The sequence below is a fragment of the Mugil cephalus genome, chromosome 16, assembly GCF_022458985.1.
Source record: "Mugil cephalus isolate CIBA_MC_2020 chromosome 16, CIBA_Mcephalus_1.1, whole genome shotgun sequence".
NCBI classification, from domain to species: domain Eukaryota; kingdom Metazoa; phylum Chordata; class Actinopteri; order Mugiliformes; family Mugilidae; genus Mugil; species Mugil cephalus.
The window spans coordinates 12,036,261-12,060,762 of NC_061785.1; the positions used below are offsets into that span (position 1 = coordinate 12,036,261).

At 39.1% G+C, this 24,502-nt stretch overlaps 4 protein-coding genes across 5 annotated transcripts in view; 1 reads left to right on the plus strand and 3 right to left on the minus strand.

The window, feature by feature from the left end:
• Positions 1 to 8,922, minus strand: part of osbpl7 (oxysterol binding protein-like 7) — a 16,969-nt gene extending 8,047 nt beyond the window's left edge. The window contains exons 1-10 of one of the 2 annotated variants that reach the window (XM_047609454.1): positions 8,490 to 8,922; positions 4,249 to 4,464; positions 3,320 to 3,463; positions 3,175 to 3,228; positions 1,944 to 2,057; positions 1,718 to 1,870; positions 1,497 to 1,620; positions 628 to 746; positions 442 to 531; positions 271 to 294 (exon numbers count right to left, since the gene is read on the minus strand). In XM_047609454.1, the coding sequence (XP_047465410.1) occupies positions 271 to 294; positions 442 to 531; positions 628 to 746; positions 1,497 to 1,620; positions 1,718 to 1,870; positions 1,944 to 2,057; positions 3,175 to 3,228; positions 3,320 to 3,463; positions 4,249 to 4,380 (954 nt within the window). In that variant the 5' untranslated portion in view covers positions 4,381 to 4,464; positions 8,490 to 8,922. The remainder of the gene's footprint in view (positions 1 to 270; positions 295 to 441; positions 532 to 627; positions 747 to 1,496; positions 1,621 to 1,717; positions 1,871 to 1,943; positions 2,058 to 3,174; positions 3,229 to 3,319; positions 3,464 to 4,248; positions 4,465 to 8,489) is intronic. The other variant, XM_047609455.1, reaches the window with a different exon arrangement.
• A 560-nt stretch (positions 8,923 to 9,482) lies between these two features.
• On the minus strand, positions 9,483 to 12,424 carry mrpl10 (mitochondrial ribosomal protein L10). Its single transcript, XM_047610116.1, has 5 exons — positions 12,340 to 12,424; positions 11,961 to 12,130; positions 11,591 to 11,755; positions 11,048 to 11,192; positions 9,483 to 10,017 (listed from the first exon to the last, which is right to left on the minus strand). Exons 1-5 carry the CDS (start codon positions 12,377 to 12,379, stop codon positions 9,773 to 9,775), a joined length of 765 nt encoding a protein of 254 aa, XP_047466072.1. The 5' UTR covers positions 12,380 to 12,424; the 3' UTR covers positions 9,483 to 9,772.
• Positions 12,425 to 12,941: 517 nt separating this feature from the next.
• pnpo (pyridoxamine 5'-phosphate oxidase) lies at positions 12,942 to 17,243 on the plus strand. The gene is made up of 7 exons (XM_047609656.1): positions 12,942 to 13,253; positions 13,710 to 13,834; positions 13,906 to 14,005; positions 14,708 to 14,761; positions 14,870 to 14,998; positions 15,074 to 15,144; positions 15,829 to 17,243. The coding sequence occupies exons 1-7, from the start codon at positions 13,062 to 13,064 to the stop codon at positions 15,992 to 15,994; spliced, it is 837 nt and encodes a 278-aa protein (XP_047465612.1). The 5' UTR covers positions 12,942 to 13,061; the 3' UTR covers positions 15,995 to 17,243.
• Positions 17,244 to 17,647: 404 nt separating this feature from the next.
• On the minus strand, positions 17,648 to 23,751 carry prr15lb (proline rich 15 like b). The gene is made up of 2 exons (XM_047609657.1): positions 23,552 to 23,751; positions 17,648 to 18,817 (listed from the first exon to the last, which is right to left on the minus strand). The coding sequence occupies exon 2, from the start codon at positions 18,791 to 18,793 to the stop codon at positions 18,458 to 18,460; it is 336 nt and encodes a 111-aa protein (XP_047465613.1). The 5' UTR covers positions 18,794 to 18,817; positions 23,552 to 23,751; the 3' UTR covers positions 17,648 to 18,457.
• Positions 23,752 to 24,502: the final 751 nt, after the last annotated feature.

Genomic DNA, 24,502 nt, shown 5'->3' on the forward strand with positions numbered 1-24,502 from the left:
TTTGTTTGATCGATCTATGGATTTACTCGCTCTACAGATCAGATAGATGTGTTTTAGTTGTTGAAACACCAGGTAAGAGTACACAGAAAAACACAGAAAAACATCACACCACAAATGCAATTAACGTCCTTTACACCTGAAAAGAGAAACGTGTGTTTTCGTGGCATTTATTCACAGTCACAGTTCGCTGTCAGGAAGGCAGTCTGCTGCAGGGTGTAAATGGACAACAGTGAGGAATTTTCAGTTTGTCTTTGCTGATTGTCGACTCACCGATTTAGTAATCCCACGAATAGGCTTTGGATTAGAGAAAGGCCCCATGTCATATACTTAAACCCAACAGGTTCTAGGTTGCCAGCATTTAATTCGACCAAAACATGCTTAAGAAAATAACATTTGAAATGTTGTCACACACGTATTTAGTAAGTAACAGACCATTCTTACCATTCCCAGGGCCTCCACTCTGGACAGTGTGCGGGAGTGGCCCCAAATCTTCCCCGACTTTGGCTTCTTGGGCTTCTCCAGTGAGAGATTCTGCTCCAGAAAATATATATATTATTTTTATAAGATGTATATTGTTTTTATGTGATTTTTCTGCAGCTGTACAAACAGCCATCAGTCCGTATGTACCTGTATGCTGATGATGCGCTGCAGTTCTCCGTTAGAGAAAGCCTGGCCGACCTCCAGCGCCTGTAGCCTCTGGATTAAGCGGTTTAGCTCAGAAAGGTCCAAATGACAACGGTTCAACTCTAGAAGAAAACACACAGAGGTATGTTCTGTCAGCTATTGTCTACAACTAATCCCGGTTCCTAAGAATTACACTGCGACTGCAGGTGCACTTATGATAAAAAACAACACATTAAGTAGTTAATTTTAAAGACATTTTAAATAATTTTTAAATAATAGCGAGGATGACTAAATTCTAGGAAAGACAGATTTTCACTGTGATTTCACTGGACTGAGCAAAACAAAAAAGACATTTATCGAGTTTTAATACACCCTTTTCCAAATGTATGTAATATGTATTATAAATGAATACAAATATATGTTGTTGTTGTTGTAAGGAAATGATCACCAGATTAATCTGTAATAAAAAGTTAATTAGCTGTATTCCTACACATAATTAGCTCCGTCAACCGTGACAGCTAATTTTTTCTTAACCATTAATACATGAGACATAAAAATTTGAAAGAGACAAAAGAGTCTGTCATTTTCCACCAATTTAGTATTTCAGTCAAATTATACAAAGATTATTAAATCATGGTGCATACATAACCCCCAACACAACTGTAATGGGGAATAGAGTTTTATAATTTGATGTGTAACAGAAACTTTAATAAAATTATATCCATACAACTTGTGTGCTTGTGTAAGTGGTAATACGTGTCTCATAGCAGTAAGGTAACATGCGATCCGAAAACCAAGCTCTTTATTCAGTACTGCCTTTCTAGAAGCCTATATCCGTATTACTTATTTATAAAGAAATAAATAATAAATACCTTGAACACAGGTGTCTGGGTTGTGGCTTTGCTGCAGCCAGGCAGACACCTTACTGTTCACTGCGGTGTTAGCTGAGGGCAGCACCCCTGATGCCCCAGCCAAATCTGCCATCCCCGTGGAGCTCTGGCGACATGAAGGACAAAACGAGGTGCTGTTAAGACTCACCCCCAAGTCACCTGTTAATGCTAGGGCACCAGGTCTGATTTAGTTTGATAGTCACCAAATCTCCATTTCTCTGAGATTCTCCAGCAGCTGGTGAGTGAGACAAAGTCTGGGGGAAGCCAGTGTGGGCATGGGCTGCCTCATTTTTCTTGAACAGGCGGTGCGCTTGTAGCTTTGTTACCCAGATGTAGAAGAGTTCGTGGCTCTTCGCCTTCAGGAGAAAACAGATTTGTCTTTTTACACTATTTTTTAACAAAGGAGCAGCATTAAATAACTATGTTTACCTTCATATGATAGAGAATGTCGCCTGCATCCAAGTCAATGCGATTTGACTTCTTGTTTATTGACATTACAGCAAGACTAATGTCCAGCGAGCCCTGGACTCGTCCCCTGGAGACCTGTAGAGGAAAAATTAGCTTTGAGTGTTTCCGAAAAGTGTCATAAAAAATGTTAATTTTGTGTATTTACTACATATGTACATTTTCTGGGAGGACTGCACTCTGATCCATGCTAACATTTCAAAATGATACAAAGCTAGCCATGCAGGTTAGCTCAACAGCATATTTAAAATTCACAATGGATAGACAAAACACATAATCCAAAAGCAACCACACCATTTAAATAGAATGAAAAGTGAAAAACTGCAATAAAACAATTTACCAAAAATGTCTCATATCACGTATCTGAGTAGAGTTTGGTCATGAATCCTAAATGGAAAACAGTCTAGCTGAGACAAACTGATATTTCTGCCTTGATATGAGATTCAACACATTTATTACCTCTCTGTAAGGCTGGTTTGTGTGAGAACTATTGCAGACTAGGAAAACTAAACTACAGTAGCAGCTTTTTCTCAAAAGCAAAACAGCTTTTGTCTGGTGTGCATTTTTAATTTCTCCAAGGTATTTGGGATCAGTAGGACCTAAGACTTACAAAAACTAAGCATTATCTTTGAACAGGAAGAAGAAATTTTTGAAAAAACAATGTCTTCATATGTGGACGCTGGAATTATTTAATTCATATTATAATAAAGCCACCAGTGTGTGGCAAAATATAAAACTGTATATTTATACCTCAGGAAAAAACAAAAACAAAACAGAATTGTGAACAATGAAGTCCCAGCGTCCTCAAACGAGGACTTGCTATTTAGTGAGGTTGCAGCTTGTTGCTATTGATAAAATATGCGGGTCATATCAAACATTGATTAACGTAAATAAATAAGTTTTAACCGTAGAATCTGATGGGATTTTGTTCCTCGGCCACTTATGTCCTGTGATCATCTGTAGAACGAATCCAGTGAAGCGCCCTCCCTAGTGAGTTGACTCTTTGCTACCACTAGATGGCAGACTAAAGTGTCCACTAACGAGGACAATGGGTTTAAATGAAGCAGAATAACCTGCAATAAAACCTAAAACTTGATGTCCCCATATGAGGACGCAGGTTCTGAGGAGGTTACGTTTTTCTACATTTACTGTCACATTCAGTCTTCGTCTCCTTAGAGCCTTTACGTTCACTCACATCTTGTTGGTGTTTGGAGTAGCGTAGGATTCCAGCTTCCAAGACAAAGTATCGCTGAAAAGCAGACGAAGCAGCTTTTTAAGTATTAAAAAAAAACTTCAAAACATTTTGAACAGCGTTAAAACTGAAAGCAGTCAGCTCTCACCTTGTGCCAACCTTTCAGAGGCCACTTCCTCCTCTTGAGAAGATATCCTTCACAGATCCCCGGAGTGGTCATGTCCTGAAGATTGTCACCACCCGCCTGCATGTCTGTCTGAAGGTCCTCAATCACTTCCCAGTCTTTGATAATCTATGGAGAGATTGAGCAGTAAAAAAGTTTGGACAGATGGAAATAAAACTTACAAAATAGTTTCAAATACCTCATTTCACTAAAATACGACTTAAGTCAATGAGTCATGTGTAATTTTGGCTTCTAGGGAACATGATAGAGAAAACAGCTCTGTTATCAGATAATATCAGATAATATTTTATTCTAATATGTCATTTGGGTTTAATTATGAGGCATGTTTCATCTAACACAGTGGAAAAAGTAGCCTTGCCTGCAATCATCAGCTAACTATTAGTCGGTAACAAGCGAATACACTAATACGTTGTAGCAGATCTCTCCTGGGGCATAATCAGTTCCCAACGAAGAGGCTGAGTCTAGACTGGTTTTCAGTTGCAAAAAAATGGGTAGGCAGAGAAAGTTGGACTGGTTTCCAAGCAAGGACTGTTATTATAACTATTACTGCAAAGTCAAAACTGAATCCCTCTTGTTGTTGGTGTCGTCATCTGTTTAAACTGAGAAATAATAGCCTAAATACATTCTTCTTCTTATATTTAACAATTACAACTGCAGCATTCAAGAGCGTTTAAGAAAGCTCTGAAAACCTTTTGTACAACACAGGCCATGGCATCTACATCACATATTATTTCCAAGCATGCAGTATAATGACCCGTGGAAACTGAAAACTTATCTGAATTCTCACTGTTTTTGGAGCTAGCACTTATACAGTAAGAAGGGGATCATGTTCATACACTGTAATCACCTTGTTCAGCAAGTCTGCGTCATGGACCGACTGACCTGTGACTCACCTGTCTGGAGTGGCGAGATGACAGAGTGCTGCTGCTCCGAGAGTGGGCTGGCTTGGTCCACGTCGGTGAAGTCTTTTCTAGGCCACTCGCCAGCGATTGGCTGCGGTTGAGGGACGGTCCATGTGAGTCCATTTCACAGTGAAGACTTCAGACTCGCCTCCCCACTGTGATCGGATTTTTGATGAGAAATACCCGCTGCAATCTGCCAAAAGCCCCCTGTAATCACAGTAATTAGAGTATGGATACACGGCGCAAACAAGGACATCAGCTCCCTGGATGTATTTCAAGAATACAAACACTTCAACACTTCACTGTATAAAAAATGTCTTATCAACTATAGAGTTTGCGAAAAATAAACTTCGGAGACTATTGAAATTAAAAAAAAAAAGTTATTGACAGTTTTATAAAAATTAGCCATTACACCCTGATGTTATTGAACTGAAACATCTAAACGCTAATAAATTTAATGCAACAAAAACAAATCAGAACAAAAGCTACGCACTGATTACCAGGTACCATCAGTAAAGATTTACAACAATTTATCAGCTTTAAATGAGATGAGAGTCGTTGCTTTAATTGCAGATGGTGCATTAAGTTTAGGGAATCGTATTATTCTGTTTTAACCATTCATATGCATGTGTTGTGAATCATTTGTTGCACTGATTTTAATCATAGGTTAACCAGATAATGAAACAACAAAGTCTGCTCGTGTTAAGGACAAGTTTTCATCATAAAATTGTTTGATTAGATAAAAGTCCAGAACAAAACCTAATCAAGAATCAAGAGTCCTTATTGTCATTATGAGAACATAACGAAATTTTGCAGAGACCCCTGGCTTAAAGGCACACATAAACACATAAAAAACACCCTTAGAGAGAAAAAAATAAGTACAATTAACAATAGCTGGCCAAAACTCCATCTTCTGCTGAAGCTCCAGTGGTAATATTCAGTTTATAGTGTCATAAACTAAAGAGAAGCATAAAATATGCATAAAATAATCACATTTAAATATCTACTTTCACTTTTTTTTTTGCTATTTATTTATTTTTTTTTAACCATTAAACATTCAATCTTGTATTCAGATGTTGAAAAATGATTTCTTTATTCTTGATTTATTCTTATTTATTTTCCTCTCATACCTCCTCAGTTCTTGTCTGTTTCTTGTTGTATAGTATCGCATAAAAGCAGAAATGCCACAAACTAAGTCATGGATTTTGCAGAACAAAAAAGCAAAAAACAAAACCAAATAAAACAAAACAAAACAACAACAAAAAACATTAATTTAAAGTAAATAAACGGTTTCTTTCACCACATATTGTCGATGTTTAACGTTCCTCGAAATCCAACGTCCCCTCAAAAAGAGCCGTGGAAGGACTCATGAGAGCTCCATGAGTTAGAAACCAGATTGAAAGTGTGAACAGACTAAATGGAGAGGGCTCTGTGTAATCCAGTTACTTAACACAGGTGAGTTCAAGCCCGTGATGTAGATATAACCTGGATACGAGCCGTGTTTCCTAGATCGCTCTGGGTCTTAGAGTCAGACTGAACACAAAACAAACAGTTTCAGACGGTTCATGTGAGGATCCACAATGATTTATACAGAATTCAAAGCAACAGCCTAACGCAGACGTGTGCTTTCTCTGTCAATAAATAATCTGGAAATCTTTGAGCTTTTGAACACGAGCAGGAAAAACATTAAGACTGATATGATGCTCTGCAATAAATACAGCTCATTTTTGTAAGATATGACACTCAGTTACAAGAAGAGTTGGTGATATCTAAAATCTAAATATCTAAATGAATTAGAGCTTCCTACAGCCGCTGTTTAGGCCTATTTACACCTTATTCTACAAACTTCTATTCATTGCTGAATAACTTGTCATGAAAACATCACAGAACAACAATTAAAGGCTTAAATTTAAGGGGCACTTGTATCATCAAGTATAAACACAGAGTAACATTTAATTATCTGCATGACAGTCCACGATATTGCTTCTACAATTCTGGAAGAGTCCAGTAATAAAAAATAGTGAAAAGAAAAAGTGATGAACTTTATGTAGTGATGGATGGTAGTAATTAGTTTCACATGTAAATAGTTGGTGTTTATATGTAAATCCTTAGACATCTACATCTTAAGCAAAGTAAACTAAACATTCTGATTTTGAACTGGTGTTCAGACAAATACAGGATTTAAAACATCGCTTTCTTTGCTTTAATACAACAAATTACTAGTAAATTACAGATTAAGTGATCAGGATGATTACGGTTAGTTGCAGCTGTAGTGTAAATATTCCTAATAGGGACAATGCCTTCAGATCAGAGTGTCATCATCTCATGAAATACTATGTTTTGCGTGGTGTATGCTACAGCTACTGTATGTGACCGCGGCCAGATTCTCAAGTCTCAGAGCAAACCGTGGGCCCCCTCTCACCACCTCACTGACCCTAGATTAAAGGTCTTAAAACAAAAGACACCCAGATATTTAGCTTAATTAAAGGAGGACTCACCTTATTTAACACTTTGCGACTAATTGCTGAATCTGGATGACCGCAGTGGTTTCAGAGCCCTTGACCATTGGCCCTGCCGATAATCCAGTCTCGTATGTGGCACTGTGGTCAGTGCGGCCAGCAAGTAGAGGATTAACCTCTGCTTAATTGGTTTTTCGAGAGATGTTTTTAGCTGCTCTGAGCAACTTGGACGTGGAGCGGCTGGAGAGCACTGACTGACTATTAACAGCGCAGAATGATCACAACAAGGCAGCAGTGGGGGAAATGTAAACTCGTCTCACGATTGTACTTTTTAAGCTGCCAGGATGTAATGTTTAAAAGGCAAAAGTGTTTTGCAGTTAAAGGGAACACATACTAAAAATCCTCTTTTTACAAATTAAAACCGATGATTGATTCAATTTGTGAGACAATGTAGTTTATTTGCTGGAAAAACACTTTCATTGGGAACACTAGTGAGAATGAACGCAGTCTAAAATAAGTCGTATGTTCATGATGGTTCTGGTATTCAGCATTTGTTCAAAGTAACTGAGCAAGCTGTTGATTAAACTACATTTAGGCTGAATAAAAGTAACACTTTTAATTTAATCCTGTTTAACAGCACCACAGACGACGTCCTCCAAAAATGCTGTTTCAATAGAAACTGAACTTTATAACAGTCATGAAGGAGGATTCAGTGCAGGGCTATTATATTAGGATGAAGCTGTTGTGTTTACATCATTATTGACTCAAGAATAGAAGCTTATAGCCATATTCAGATATTTACCACATTAGTCTGAATCTATTAGAGTCTGCAGAATGACTGTGAAGATGTGAGAACATAACTCTCTATCGTGCCTCTAGTTTTACTGACATTAAAACAGCTCCCTGAGTCCTTTGTGCATTGCAGCATGTTCTGAGTGTGAAACGTGGGGGATATAGGATTTCCCCCGGGATGCAACATCTGTGTTTTTTGTCGCATTCAAACTGTTATCTGTCTAAATCTGTCCAGAGGCAGACCGCCTCGCTGTTACGTAAGGGCCGGAGAGGATGAGAGTAACTGACCTCAGGAATGAAAGCATGTGGTGGAAACAGGATGAAAGGATTTGCAGGTTTCTGAGCTCGCTTAGTCAAGAGGGAACATGTATTCCGCATGTCATAATCACTGTGATTTCTCTGGATGGCGGCTTAAAGTTTCCTCAAACTGTTTTGGAAATTAAGCACTTCCCACACAGATATATATATGAGACAACATATGCACAGCTTTAAAACCGGAGCGGATGATGGAAACTGTGAAGAACCGAGCGAAGCTGAACACAGCCTAAAGCCAGATGATGGCGTTAGCATGCACAGATTGTGACAGATATTCTTTACACTGAAGGTGTTTTCAGTTTTAGATACAGAACAGGTCAGCCAGGGTAGAACACTTTAAAACACCTTAAACAGACTTAGAAGTATTATTTACAAATGAGATGGGTTTTTTTTTGTTCGTTTTTGTTTTTATGTAATCCAACAGCAGTGACACATTTTGGTGGCAAGAGTCCGTTAAATTCATCCAGGCTGATTTCACTGATTTAAAACACACTAAGATTAAACTGCATCGTTACACATTAAAGTTTAGAGCATTTGAGCCAAACTATTTATCTTTTGAACGTCTAAACTTATAGCCATGGTGCGTTACGTGCAAAATAGTTATCTAACCCAGTGTTTTCCAAACTTTTACATTATTTGCCTTTACTGAATGTGTAAAACTCTTACCTGAACCTTCCCTCTGACTCTCATCACTCGCCACCGTCCTCTGCGTCTGATTAATCCAACTAAAGTCTCATTTAGCCTTTAGCAACCTCCGATTAATCACCGTTCCGGTTGAGAAAACACTTTCATATCGAGGGTAGAAAAGGAGTCAAGCTACATGTTGTACACACAGGTAATCACTAATTCTGACTACACAATCTCAGCGGCCGTGCCCTCTCCTTCTTTCTCCGTCGGTGGCAAATCCAAGGAGGTCTGCGCGTCGGGCGGCGGCGCGCACCGTGCGCAGTGTGTCCTGGACATTATCCGCATTAGCTGGAATTACGCTGTGCGTCTCGCAGGGATGTAGTGGAGGGTAAATCTCGGCGGGCTCCTCTTTGCACACCCGGTTTACTCGTTTTGAAGCTCAAAGCAAAGTATACAGATTTTGAGGGACTTATCAAAACGCACTAAAGCGTATTTGAATGGCTTTTAAATGTAAAGAACATTAGTGATTGTTTTTTATTTGCGGATCATTCACTGCAGGTCATAATTTACCCTTTATTCACCATCATGCCTATTTGCGGATGCCACTTAGTGGGCTGCAGCTGCTTGTTTAGTAATAAAGATCTAAGTTTATTCTTTTATTGTGATGTAAATCCAGTGCTGTAGCGTGGTGTTGACAGTAATGTCCCTCTCTCTCACACAAAAACAGGCCATAATAGAGCAACAGAGCCAGATTACCATGCTGTAATCTGCAGATTAACTATCAGGATCTGTGACCACTTAAGTACATTTTGGCTGGTGTGTTTTTTTTTTTTTTTTTTTAATGATGCCACTTAAATCACAACAACACTGTTACTGTAAGACTGCGTACACTCACTTGGACTTGAATGAAGTGAGTTTTGCATACTTCTCAAATAGATGATGAAATTATCTTAGCAGCAAACCGTAGATTAGCCACCATAAACCTGAAAAAATGTCATAAAATGTCAGTAAAAAAAAAAAGAGTGAGCAACACAGAGTTAATGTCATTTAATAATTTATGACCATATCCTTAAAGAAATGGTGACACCGACAGTTTTGCAGGATTGTCCATTCCGTTATTCCACCATGGAGCTGAGGCCCAGTAAAACCAGTCAAGTCTTACGCTAACACTATGATGCCGCTGAATTTAGCACCAGTTTAACCGCTTCACTCTGCCAGCAATTCTGGTACGAAATAAACGCATGCATCCGTCTACAGCTGCTCATCCTTCCACTCAGTAGTGAACACTCAAAGCAACAGTCTTGGTCATTTCCTCCCCAGCTCTACGTGGCCTGTTCTGCTTTAGGTTCTCCCTCTGTGGTGGCGTCGTCATCCGGGCTCTGCTGTTTGATGTGCTGCTGGAGCAGGGCGGACAGGTGGGCCGGGTGGTGCTGCAGCATGGAGGCCGTGCGGGAGGTCATCAGCGTGAGGCCGCTGACCACCTCGCCCTGGATGACGGTCATTGACGGCAGCTTGGAGTAGCTCACAACTCCCTGTGCGCTCAGCAGCGTGTTGTCTACGCAGGCGCCTGTTGAGACACGTTGCAGTTTAGTGGCTTCGACTGTCGAATGTAGTGGCGTCAAGGAATATCAAATGAGAGGCTGCTGATATTAAAGACGCTCTATTAGATCCAGGAGACCGCCATGTTAGATATTTTTTGTTTTTGTTTTCTTTTTCTGATAATAAGTGTGGTTTTATTTCGCTTTCATGAGCTGAAACAATCACATTTTTAATAAGTCAGTTAATTTTTAATTGCATATTTTGTTGAACAATAGTTTTTAAATTAAATGCACTTTTAAAAAGTTTGCTATGCTAATGGGTTGATTGCATTAAAAAGATGTAAGAAAATCTACTTTTGAGAGGCACGCTTGATTTTTAGAACATTTAAAACTTGAAAGAGGTAAATAAGGAGAAACCAAAACAAAATTTAAAAAATACAAAGTCTTTGGAAATATGTTCAGTGTTGAATAACAGAAATTATGTTAAGACATCGTGCTTTGGAGCCAGATATAACATGATATGATGATGATGACTGAACATTTATTTTCATGAGAATAATTCCCAGATTGTTTATCATTCAAATATTTTCGCATGATTTAATTCCTTCCAGTAAATGGTGATGTGTAATACGAGTGGCACCACGATGTTTTGAATAAGATACTGGCGATGACTTCTTATCTCATGTTAATTGATGAAAATGTTAATAAGGGAAGAGCAAACGCCTCAGATCCTGATGAAGCAGACGTTTGACAAAACAGACGGACGAGCCAAAACTCTTACAAGATTGTGAGAAGCATTTTCTGCAGTTTTATGAGCTCTTCTACACTAAAGGCCCAAACACACCAAAACAACATTAGAGAACTACGGCAAGAAAGGCTGAGGTCATCTCACATCTTGCTTAAATAAATTAAAAAAAAAAAATAGATCAATAAAATAAAATAAATAAACAATAACAACAATGATTATTGTATCAGTGCTTTCAGAAAAACAAACTAAACCGTAAAATAAATGTTTGATCTAACTTGCATTTCAAACTTGTAATCAGATAATGAACATACCTAGGAGCGTCATGTGTGGGCTGGACCTCAGCGCCATCAGCATCTCCCTCACCTTTGGCTCTTTACTAACAAACAGAACCGTTGGACCGATGAACAAAGGAATCATGTTACTGTAAACCGTGTCACTCAGGAACGAGCGGACCACCTGGAAACATGAACAGTGGGACACTAAATGACAATCTTAAAAATAGACGTGTGCAAGAAGGTGTGTTTTGAAGAAATGTGCAAGTTAAAATGTATCATCTCCGCAAAAGCTGCAGAAGTCATGTATTTGTTATTTATTGTTATTTATTATTAACAGGGGCAGCAAATCAGGGATTTAAAAGATTAAATCCCTTGTAATATCTGTTGACGGCTGAACTTTAAAGCATGAATTTGGGTCACATGAAACAACGTCTTAAAGGTTATTTTCCCATCTGAGGCTTTAAACACCAAGCTTTCCACAAGTCTACAAAAAGTGTCTGATATTTCCACTTAGAAAAGATGAACATAGAGTATGCACAATGAACAACAAATAAACACATGGGACCCCATTCATTTTACCTGGTTGGGGAAGAACTTGACACTGATGTTGTGTTTATAAAGTTTGTGTTTGAGGATTATCATGTCCTCAACTTTGCTGTTGTTGTCCTGGAGCACAGCGATCATTTTGCAATTCTGGAACACATTCTTTAAATCCTTCTTCTTCAGTAATGTCAAACCATTATCCTGACAAAAAAAAGAGAAGACAGAGTCTTACAGAAAAGCCTCCAACCTGTGTTTTTTAACCTTAGCCACAAGAGTAAAATTTGCAATCTCTGTCTACTTAGTTGGACGAAGTTGATCTGGTGTCTGATTTTATACATTGTCACATATTTACAGGAGTAAATTAGTAATTTTACAATATGTTACAGGGATGAGTGTTGTGTGTTACCTCTTCAACACGTTTGTCTTCGGGTGGATAAGCGCCTGGAGGAGCGGTCCGTGGTGGAGGGATGTACTGTGTAACAGCCAAGAGTTTCTGTTTGATGAAGTGCATGGGTCTTCTGTGGCGGGTCACAGACTTGGCCATGTGCCGAACACTCTGTGTCAGGGGCAGCCATCCTGAAAAACACAAGGACTGTTAAATATCGCCTGTGAATGATGACGGGCTGCTAAGCTAACGTAGGCTAGCTGAAACACACTTCTGATTACAAGTTTAACCAAATAACTGCGAATGCAGCCAACAGTGGCTAGTTTTGGAAAGCTTACAACTTAGTGACCCGCTAGAGTGTCGATTCATTCAAGAAATTGATGTACAGAAGCTACATTACCCTGTTTCGGTAGATATTTTAAACACAAGGTCGCCGACATCTTTGCCTAGAAACGTGATTCAGGAAGTGACGACATCAGGTTAAGCTACATTCAACGCCATCTGAATAAAAGGAAAATCACTACCAAAGACATCAAGGACTGAGAAAGTAATTTCTAGAAACAAATTTTTATCAGTTTATTTTCAGTATTCACAAAATAAGTGATAGCTGGATTGTTATACATAGGACCACTCCATATTTTCTGAATAGCCACAGTGGTTGGACCAGTGTTTAATGTCAGGTTTTAATTAATGTGTTGACGGCCCAGCCACGTTAAGTGCGTTGAAATAATTAGTTTTGATCAAGAGACAAATAAATATGACATATTTTTAGAGAACTTATAAATGTATTTAAATTAGGTATTTTGCGAGAATAAACGCTTTTCTCACTCAGCTACTACTTTTAAATGTATCTCTTGAACGCAGCATAGCGTAACGACGTGTTTTTTTTTTCTCATCGGCGTCACCGCGTCTTGGATTTTGCCTTTAAATCCTTTTACAAGTACACATAACCTCAAATGTATTAATTGCCAGAACTATAGGCGTGGGAAAAATGACTGTAAAATATTTTAAAGTTGTGTTCTACGTCTACTTAGTCCAAAAAAATTCACGTTTGCATAACTTTTTACGTAAGGGGAGGTTGCGTCCTGACGTCAGTGTCGATTTGACCATGGGTTTGACAGCATGAGGCGCATACTCAGTGTGGATTTATTGAGACATTTCTGTGTATTTGGTAGAAATCCCCCATCTCGTGCTACTCTGTCAGTGGGGCGACAAAGCGTTTTTGCTCTGAACGTGTGCAGAAGAAAATCCACGAGTGACAGCGCGATCATGGACCTGAGTAACATGAGGAAGAAGTACAAAGGAGATGAGGAGGTGAGAGGCATTCAAAGCAGAAGAATTACCTGGACAAGAATTAATATAGTGGGTCCTGAACCTAAATCCATGCTGCGATACTGCAAGGTCGTGGTGGTATTTAAGTTAGATGTTTAAATACTGCAACGTTTACTGTTTTAATCTAACCTGTCTACACTATTTGTGATGCAGCTGTGGAAAGCTACTTGCAGGGCTTAAAGAATTGCATTGCCATGGAGTCATTTTCTCCCCTGTGTTGTCATTTATACCAACCAATTTGCACTGAAGTGAAACAAACAAGCTGTGAAAATGTTGAGTTCTTGCACATTATCCAAAGATCTTCCAAAATGGCCTGAAGAGAATAGTTTAAGACCGTTAGAAATGACAATAAGTAGTGGTGGTGTTGGTTGATCAGTGTATATGATATAAAAAAGATCATTGTTAATGTCTAAATGTATGTTTGTTTTTTGTTCACAGTGCTTTGAGGAGAGCCAGCTCGCGTCTCTGGACCCCATCAAGCAGTTTGGAAACTGGTTCGACGAAGCCACCAAGTGTCCTGAGATCGGAGAGGCCAACGCCATGTGCATCGCCACTGCCACCAAGTAGGTAGCGCCACCACCTGAGGCGAAAAGTGTGAATTTGTGTCTGATCTCATCTCTGCGCCTCTGTTCAGGGATGGGCGTCCGTCGGCTCGGATGGTTCTCCTGAAAGGTTACAGCAACGAAGGTTTCCGATTCTTCACAAACTACGAGAGCAGAAAGGGTTCGGAGCTGGTTAGTAATCATCAGCCCTAGTAAATATCTGTCACTCCAAATCACATTATATCATGTACAACTCACTGAAAACACTATATTTTACTTTCCTTTATTATTATTATTATTATTTTTCTTTTGCTTTTTTAGAATGAGTTGGTATTTTAAAAGTCACGAAGGTCCCCTGTAGCAGTTTTGCCTTTTTGGAGAGTCTTAACCAAAACAATGAAGCAGTGACCAGCCTACAAAACTGTGAACAATCACATTTCCTAGTAAAAGTCGAAATATGTATATTTTGGACTAAATAGTAAACGTCTTCAAGTTAAATATCTTGTATTTAATGTGTTTATCTCAATGAGTCTTGGGTTGAGCAACAGAGATTGATTTATTTTTTTAAATCTTGAAGATTTTTCAGCTGATGTTGTAATTTTAGTTTTACTTAGTCTGCAATGTGTATTTATGTTCCTTTTTTTTTTCTCTGAAAAGGATTTATTTCCAGTTTAGATTTTACCCGAAAGAATGTCTCATTTAATCAAGTGGTGAACTGACAAATCAGAAACAAATGAAACAAATCAATAATCGTATAAGCATATTTGGATAAATTCTAGGAATATAAACTGAATAGAACAGCACATTATTAGTTTGACAAAAGAAGATCATTTATATGTTACTACTATTGTTACTCTTCGATTATCGACCACTCTGATCAGTTTCTTGTTTCAGGAGACCAATCCGTATGCGTGCTTGGTCTTCTACTGGGAACCCCTTAACAGACAGGTGCGGCAACTTTCATGCCCTTATTCTTATATCTTGCATTATTTTTCATCTTACCGTTAATAATTATTTGTATTGTGTAATGAATGTTTGTCTGAATTTAATGGACAGATCCGTATTGAAGGCTCTGTGGAGCGGATACCCTACCAGAGCTCCTGCGACTACTTCCACTCCCGGCCAAAGAGCAGCCAGATTGGGGCTGTCGTGAGCCGACAAAGCACTCCTGTTCCTGACAGAAATGTAAGAACCAAAGCTATACCGTGTTATAGGTAATGCATAAAATGTTGAAGGCTCAATTTAAACCCTTTCTTTTAGTATCTAAGGCAGAAAAATGCAGAACTGGAAGAGAAGTACAAGGACACCGACGTGCCTATGCCTGATTACTGGTAAGCATCACATTATGTTAAATCAACTTTTAAATTGTTGCTAAAGTTCAAGACATGTTGTTTATTATTTACTTTCATCCACAAAGTTAGATGAGAAGATTGTTACCACCCTCATATCTGTAAAATATACTGTATATTCTGTATTGAGGAATAAAAATGTACCTTTTTAGCTTATTAGCTTAAGTTAGCGTAACATTTGTAGTTAACTGAGGTTTGCACAGTAGGAAGATTACTAACTACATCAAATTAAACACAATCAAACAGAACAGTCAGTCCAACTGTATCCTAAAATTTCCAGTCTTTATGCTAAGCTAAGCTAGCTGACTGATAGGATAACATCAACATATTACACAGATCTTGCTGCATGGGATTATGACATTTTGTACACAAAATGTTTGGCAGCTTCAGACGTCTACAAGTCAAGGGGCTAACAGCTAATGGTTTAAAGGCATAACTCAAAGATGTTAGGAATATCAGTATTTCCAGTTATAAATTCATGAATACCCCAAGAGTTGGGTCTGTTCATATTTCTGGTGAACACAGTAAATGCAGTAGCTTAGCAGAACTGCACAGCCAGGCTAACTGTTTCCTACCATTTCCTGACTGTATGCTAAACTAAGCTACCTGACGTCTTGGACCGCAGCTGCGTATTTACGCCTTTTTTTTTTTCCTAACTACTAACAGGGGCGGCTACATCGTCAAGCCTTATTTGATTGAGTTCTGGCAGGGTCAGACCAACAGACTTCATGACCGCATCGTCTTCACCAAGCCCAAGGACGGGGAGTCCGAGCCGGGACAGTTTCAGCACGCTGCAGAGGGAGGCTGGGTGTACCAGCGACTGTCTCCATGAGGTGTACGTCCACACACTGTGTCATGTGAAGAGAAACTTTATCTAGAATATGATTTAAAAATTCATTAATTAAAAAACAAAAACTTTACCTCACTTGAAACAACATCTAAATGTGTTGACTTGAACCATTTGGTGTTTGTTAGATGGCTACTCTGTGTAGGATTTATCAATAAGCCGATGCGTTGTCTGAACTGAACCAGAACTTGACTCTACTGTGCAGCTTTACATTTTCCACAGGTTATAAAAATGCAAAGAGTGCAAACTCCACCTGACCCTGTCCAACAATGATTGACAGTGTAACGTTGGTTGTTGTCATTGGTCACGTGTAGGATCCAGAAACTGTCTTATTAGTTGAAAAGTAGGATTTCATTCTCTTTTTCTTTAATGTTTTGCTGGTCTGTAATTTCCTGATAAATACCAAGAAAATTGTCTGTAATATACTAATAACATGGAAAACTGAGATGGAGAAGTTTAGTTTGTTGTATTGAGTATCTTGGTTTGATAGAAAAAAATGCCTTAACAGTAGGGATCAATTTAATAATAATAATAAGTATATTCACTGGCCACTTTATTAGTTACACCTAGACAGCTGCGAATTATTGGTGAGGGGTCTAGTTTTAATACAGTATCCTATTTTTGCTGACACTATCACAAAGGTGTTAAATAGATACAATATAGCATTATAGTGCATAAATGATTCCAAGCACGTCCACAAAAACTGGATAATATAAAGGCAGAATACATACATACAGAAAACTGCACTGGTGTTCTTAATAAATACTTAAATATTTTTCCATGAAACTAGTATTTATTGTAAAATGGTCAGCTGACTTGTATTCAATATGAACAGATTGTAGTAGTGGAAAATGGAGTTTTACGTCTGTCATGTTGTTTCACTTTTACACTTTTCAGGAGAAAAATGGGGAAATTCCAGTCAATGTTACTTTCAGTCGCAAAATAGTCAACAATAACTGGGAATTATTGCTTTTATTGATTCTAAAAGATGAATTCCCATGAATTTACAGTCAAATTGAAGTTTGTTTCTTGGGAATTAAAGGTGAAATATGCGACCTCAGAATGAATTCATATTGGCCAAATTAAATATGAATTTATTGTAGCTGTGAAAGTGACTGCCTTTTAATAATGAGATTAAAAGAGCCAATGATGTAAATCGTGCCATGTTGTGTGTGCTTCTGTGTTTGAATAAACTCTGGAAAAGAGAAACTAATAAAGTTTAATTTGTACTTGAGGACTGTGTGCATGTTTGTCCAGCAGATGTCAGTAGCACCACTGTTCGTCACTCAAAAGAGAAAATATATTCACACACAAAGCTGATTCGAGGATTTTTTATGAATGACTGGAAGATATGTGCGGGTAGCGTGTTTGGACTGACAGGAGGAACAGTGTGTAATTAAAAGAAGGAGCTCCCTGCTGGGTGTCAGGTATCGGTGTCCTCTTACTATCGCCATGTCAACAAAAACCGGGAAACATGAGTTCAGCTGAAATAACAAACTGTTCACTAACCCGAAAGAATGACTAAGATCAGTAAGCCTAAACCAGCCACCGGTCCTGTCTGCAGAATCCGTCACGTACAGAAATCTTTCACACAAACAGCTTAATGTTTAATAAAAACAAAAAGAAACTTACAGAAAAGAATTTATAAACACTTTTTATTACTACTAGTCACATGAAATGGCCCCGAAAAGGGTTTGGACATGTTAATACACAAAATCTTTGATAAACTGATATTTGATCCATAGAAAAAAAAAAAAAAAAGACAAACACTTTTAACCAAAATATATAAATAAAGTTGTCACATGTGTATAATCCATACTTTGCTGGACAAGTGTGCTGTCTTTCTTTCAGAATAAATGCGGTTAGCAGTGATATTCTGTTCCCGAAAACAATAAAATTCCTTCATTTTAAAATGTCCCCCTGCACTCTTCACCACAATGTTTCAGAAATTAAAGTCAAATCAAGTCCGTTTGCCTATTTTGCCATAAAAATGCAATAAAACATTTCTTTGCGTAAGTACTGATTGTGCAACACATAAAAAAATGGGAAATAACTCTACAATAAAAATAAAAACTAATTACAGTAATGTTGCGTTTCAATCATGAGGTTTCCTTCACGTCAGTGATCATTTTTTTGAAGATACAAAACAACAACGAGAGCGCAAGAAAGCTGATGATGAGCCAGGTTTTGGAATCAAAACCTTCAAAAATCAGAAGATAAAAAAGACCCTGCTCTGATCTGTGGGGGTGTAAAGGTTGTTTGCTGATAGCAGTTTGTTTATTTAGGCATGAGTCCGAAGGTGCAGCATCTACCGGGGAGTGGTGCAGGGGAACGCACATGCGGTGCCACGTGGTGGTGTTCGTGCATATTTCAGCCCGATTCGAAGCTTTTAGAAGTGTGACACTGACATATGACACATTGGTGATCAAGTATCTCTCACTCTTCGTGCTATTTGTCAGTCTTCTTTTTATGGTTCTTCTCGCTCAGGTTGTGCTCTGTGAACAGATTCGGGTTCTCGGCCAGCGTGGAGCGAACCTTCTTCTTCTCCTTAAAACGGCCAGAGTTGGAGACCTTGACATGGCGGCCTTTGGTGGCTGATTTATCCACAATCTTCTCCAGCCTGGCGTTGAACTGGCTGTCCGCGTGGTCAGGAGGGGCATTCCCGCCCGGGTGGTCTTTGTTCCCAGTGTTGGTGATGTACTCCGCTGGGATTTCATACAGAACCTTAGACTGAGACTTCGTCTTGCGGGAAAATGTCAGCTTCCACCAGCTTGCGTCAGCCATGGCACCAACGGAGACGGGACTAACCTGCAGGGCCCAGAAGACACGGTTACAACAACAACCACGTCTGATAGAAAATTAAAAATTTATTGAACAGAAAACATTGGTCAATACTCGTTCTTCCAACGTAGTTGGAAGCCAGGACAAATTTATTTTCTGGCACAAAGTTGGTCTGGAGCCACTCCCACTATATGCTCTGGCAAACATCTACCAGGTCAATCATATAATTCGATTGGGCTTTATATAATGATGCACTGATTAGAATTGAATCTGGGAAGAGTTGCATAATCTAGTTATCTGTCTGAGTGTAATGCGTTGGAAGGCCATTCGCACATTAAAGTTATTTATAACGTATTTGTCATTTAGTTCCTTAGTATAGCAAACAAAAATCCTCCTTTTAGTTGCCTTTGGCGACACCTGTGGTAATAAAGTGTAACTGCAGGTGTGTTTTTGAACCTCACTTGAAACATTCAGGCACCTGCAAGACATCATCTATCAGCTGTAAGTTAGTGTGATTATCCATTTATTCCCTTCGTATAAATCCACATGTTTTTGTATTTAGACTTTGCTGTCTAAATGTCTTGTTCATTTTAAAGCTGGGCGAAGGCAGAAACTTTATGTGACGCCGCTCCACCATTAACAGTTGCGGTTGTAGCTTTCCACTTTCACTTCTGTAAGCCTCACTGTATTTGGAAATTTCGTAACTTGCACGCGAGCATTTGCCTGTGGCGGCCGCAGTTCACTTTGTTGGGACTCCTTTTGGTTAATATTGTAACTTTCAGGGTAGCAATTTAGTGTAATCCCCATACGTAGGACATAAATTCTTGCGTGTATCTGAAGACTGACGAGGCTGCAGAGGGCCATTGTTAATTTCTAAGGCTCCTAGAGGAACTCTTTTGAGGAGGTAGGTGTTAGGTCCCTCTGCACATATCCTTCTCTAGAGCATGTATTTAATCACCCCAGTCTGCCTCACCTGAGGAGGTGTGGATAAAGTCATGGCAAAAGAGGCCTGAACGAAGACTCAACCTTTCAACTGCAGACACACACCATGTCTCACCTGTCATCTTTTTGCTTTATATTTTGTGCTTTTGTGTCTCCACTTTATGTTGCAGCCCTTAAGCCAAGTCTGAGAAATATTTTTTTTTTACCTAAGTAAAAGAAACGGTAACACACTGAACATAGAAAATATTACAAGTAAAGTAAAACATGTGCATTTTAAACTTGTTTTTTTTTTTTTTAAAAAAACTGATGATGGCAACTAAAACAGTGGAATAAAAGTGAACAAATAATAATTTAAGATCTCACATAACCCTAAATGTTCATTGTTTAAGTATTAGAAGGTGTAAACTTATCTTTTACACACGATTTCTGCTGTTAGTCTGACTTCATTCTGGACCTTTTACCGCGCCGTCGCCCTGTCTTTGCTTTTCAAAAAGACAAATAACACTGTATTCTGTGGAGACCAGTTCTTAGAAAGCAGACAGCGACTGTGTTTTTTTCTTTTTTCTTTCCCCCGTGGCTCATCTTCGTGATTAGAATGTGTAACCTAACGGGAAGGTAACACCTGACACTCTGCTCCCGGCTGATAAATTAATGATCGCCTGTACGAGATCCCGTGTCACTCTCATGTGATCTGATATGAAGCCAAAAAAAAAAAAAAAAAGGCTTTTGACCGATGAACAACAGCAACAACGTGGTGATCATACCAGTAAAATAAATTCCTTATCACTGACTTAGACTGGTTTTGAATACACCGAAACATCTGACTTAAATCGCCTCACAGGAGACTTGGTTTCTCTTTTTAAATTACTGTTAAGGTGACGAATATCTAGAAGTTAAAGGTCATATCTGTCAGTGAAACGTAACAGGCCTTTATTTTAATAAGGCTAGAGAGCGTGGCGAATTGGCTTTTAAAACAGGCTTTACGACATAATTGTTATTTAAGCTCCAAGGTGCAAATCTGGTTCGGCAGAAATAAAATGTGACTCTTTACTGGTGCTTTTCTGACCAGTGCTGCAACTTGGAGTTTAGTAGTTGCTCATTAGACTGAGAGAAAATTAATCTGCAGTTAATTTGAAGTTGAAGTATTAATATTTTATGCCCTCAAACACGGAAGTTTGCTGCCTCGCCACAGTAAGCTGAATATCAATCATTAATTTTACAGGGTTTGGACTGCTGGTCATATAAAACAAAATATTTTAATGGTAAACTCAGCCCTACGGGGGTTTGATGGCAATATTTAACTATGACTTTATAATTATTAAAGACTAGACATCAGTACTGGAAAACCCCTCGCTGGATTATGCGTCCACACACACACGCGCACTGCCAAAAAAAAAAAAAATAAATCTTCAAGGGTGAACTTTCACACTCTGTGAAAAGGAATTTTAATAATATATGCAAAACAGAAAGTGAAAATATCAAAACTGTAAAGTAGAAAATTGATTTTAACCTCAAAACTTTGAGAAATGTTTAAAAGGTTTAAGCTGAATTTGCGGCAGATTTAACCAGCGATGGTTTGACCATCAGTTATCAGGTATAAGTGCTTTTATTTAACTTAAATTTTACTTACATTGTGATACAGATTTGACGTTGCAAGCAACAAAGAGATCATAACATTAACCTATTAGCCTAATAGCATAATTGTCTATGTCATATTTAAACTTTTTTGGAAAACAAGTAAAAAAACCTACAATTTTTGATAAGCACATTGGCATTTTTATTGATATTGTAACAGTAAGGCAATTATGTCATTAGGCTAAGGATAAGTTTTGTTAATCAGTAAGCTAATAATTTTTAGTGTTTGCCCCACCTTTATACTTAATGTAGAACCTGTACCGGATTATACATAAAATTCACTTTTCATTGGACGACTTGAGCAATGACTTTTTTCTGACATGTTCGTATTAATTATATCCGAGCTTAAATATGTCTCAGACCTCAAACTGCAAAGGTAAAATGGATGAAATGAAGGTCGTAAAGCGTATTTTACGAGTTTCACTGAAGGCCACGGTACTTGTTTTATGAGGGCTGACAGGAAGCGAATCGTCCTTTGGTGTGGTCAATTCATCATGTGGCACCTATGCAAATAAAGAGTCCCTGCCCTTTGCAGAAACTCTCATCTTGGTCTTATCTGAAACATGTGATGAAAGGGACCTGGCACAAATACGTAGCATTAACTTTGGAGACGTGGAGTGGGACAAGATGTGAAAATGATTTGAACTTTAGATCCTGCAGGTTTATTGTCCTGGACTCAGTGTTGCTCATTTCTGACCAGTTTGTGCGCAGACACTCAGATGTTTTCAGACTGGGAAATTTGTTTATGAGCAGCGGTCATCTCACTTTTTTCTTCCTCTATTTAAATTCTAAGCGCTTAACCTAAAAACGTTTCCTGTTGTTCTCAAACCAACATTTGGAGGCGTGGATGCATTAATTGTCTTAAAGGAGAAAGACGGCCCCATTGCAAACATTTACACAACATTTGCATAGCACTGTTGACATTCCATCAAGCAGTTTCTGCAGAACCGAGCAGCACTTTCACACCACGCTGCGCGGGATCATAACAGTACAATATGCACACATATTTCCTTCAGATTGCCGTGTTTGACTTAGATGTGACCTTTGAGACAAAAGCTCGTGTTGACACAAAGGAGGCCCTCCGTGGTTCTTTTTTTTTTAATAAGTTACCATGTATTCTGCTGCCGCCACCGTTCGGCAAAGCCTCAGAGATCACAGCAGGGAAGGGAACGCTGTGGCCACGTTTGGAAATCACTAACCAGCTGCGGAAGGCTTTCAGCAACGCAATGTTTGAGCTGCACAGAAAGGAGCCTCCAAGGGCACCGAGGACTCCGCTGCCTTCATAATTGAGCTGAAGGTTCATTAGACTCTCGGGTTTCAGCCCCCGTGCCAGACGCACTGTTCACCCGTGACAGCAAAGTTGAAGGGGTCGACGAGGCTTCGGGGGGGGGGGGGGGGGGGTTCTTTGTCTGATGTTCACGATGAGACCGACTAGCATCAGGCAAAGTGTCTGAATTTGCGTTATCGTCGGGCATTTTAAGCTCAAGGCTGGCTATCTTTTAAAAGTTCAGTTCAGTTGCAAAGTCCAGGAACGTTCAGTTCGTGACTCACTCTGTGATCATTCTCCCCATCAGAGGGTTTTACCAGTTCAAACACAACACAACCAGTGTCAGCTGCTAAAGTGCCATCACGTGAGAGCGACTTTATTTCGGTTTGATGTCCTGCTGGCCGGGTGAATGATTGTCTCAGAGATTACAACATTTTTATGATTATTCAGACAGTGCTCTTATGTAAGCAGCAAATGCTGACCTCTGACACGGAGAAATCATCGAATTTCGTCGTTCAACTTTTACTTCACCTGCCCAAGTCCGTGTCCTCTAATGTTTGTGTCTCTCGAAACCTCCAAAATAGACGACGTCATGAAATTCTGCCATTTTGAAAAAAAACATGCTTGGCATTTATCCACAGGAGATTTTACCTCACCCTTAAATCGACTACCACAGTGTTTTCCAGTTTGCTGCATAAACATCTTAATTGAGGTTGTTGGACTGTGTGAAAACCAATGACAGCAACGGAAAAAAAGCCCCAGACTTTAATTTAATCCTGACAAAATCTGACTTGTTGCACCTTAATGAAAAAAATAAAAGCAAATGTGGATTTTGTTGCTAAGGTAAAACCCCAACACTTTGCGCAGCAGTTTATTCAAGACTTAAAGCGGCTTTCGGATGCACTTGTTTTTCTTACCTTGATGACGGGGACGTCGCTGCAGATACGAGGAGATTCTCTCACATGTGAAACTGTCCCGCCATGCTTACAAACTCTTCACCTCCTCTTAGTATTTTTTTTTTTTTTGTTTGTTGTTGTCTGAATTTGTGTTCTGCTCCTCAGGTGTACAGGTGTAGCATCTCCCTCCCTGTCTCTTACCTTGTCCCTCTATACTCCACTCTAGCACACACCCTCCTCAAACACACACACACACACACACACACACTAGAGCCCGCCCACTAAGTGCACGACTGAGCAAATGTTGCAGCCATGTGATCTTGTGAGAAGCCAGTCCATATCAAGATTACAGGTATCAGGGTTAATGTGAACTTGAGAGGTGAGCAGCTTTCCAAACTGTAAATAAAACCTCCTCTATCAGCCTTTATTGTTTTAATGCGGAATTTGGACACGGGATAAAGTGGCCTTTGTGTGAGAAATCTTCCTCTTTGCTGTTATGTAAGGGGAGAGACGCGGGGAGAAAGGGGCTGTTTTGCATGGCTTGTGTAAAAATCACAGAGAGTCAATGGACGCTCACTTTGCAAGTTTGGTCGCCATTCAAATGACTTGAAACTAGGTCACCGGAGGGACGCGGCGTGAAAATATTTAACAGCTGTATTTTCATTTCTGCGCAGTTTTAGAATTTACAGGATGCCGAGAAGGGTGTGTGTCACCAAATTATACTGGCATGTGACGTGCAGTGGTGGAAAGTATTGTACCCTCACTTCACCACATTTTAAGTCATACGCTCCCGTATTTATTTATTTATTTTAACAGCATCACTTACATATGACGCATGTAGTTTTTTTTTTTTATTTTAAAAGTTTGTGATGGTGGCATCTGCTTTAAGAAACCATGGACAGGCCCTTTGTTTTGTGTAAAACTGATAAACAAGCCCTTCCCTGACCAGCAACAACAGCAAACCGCTTGCGA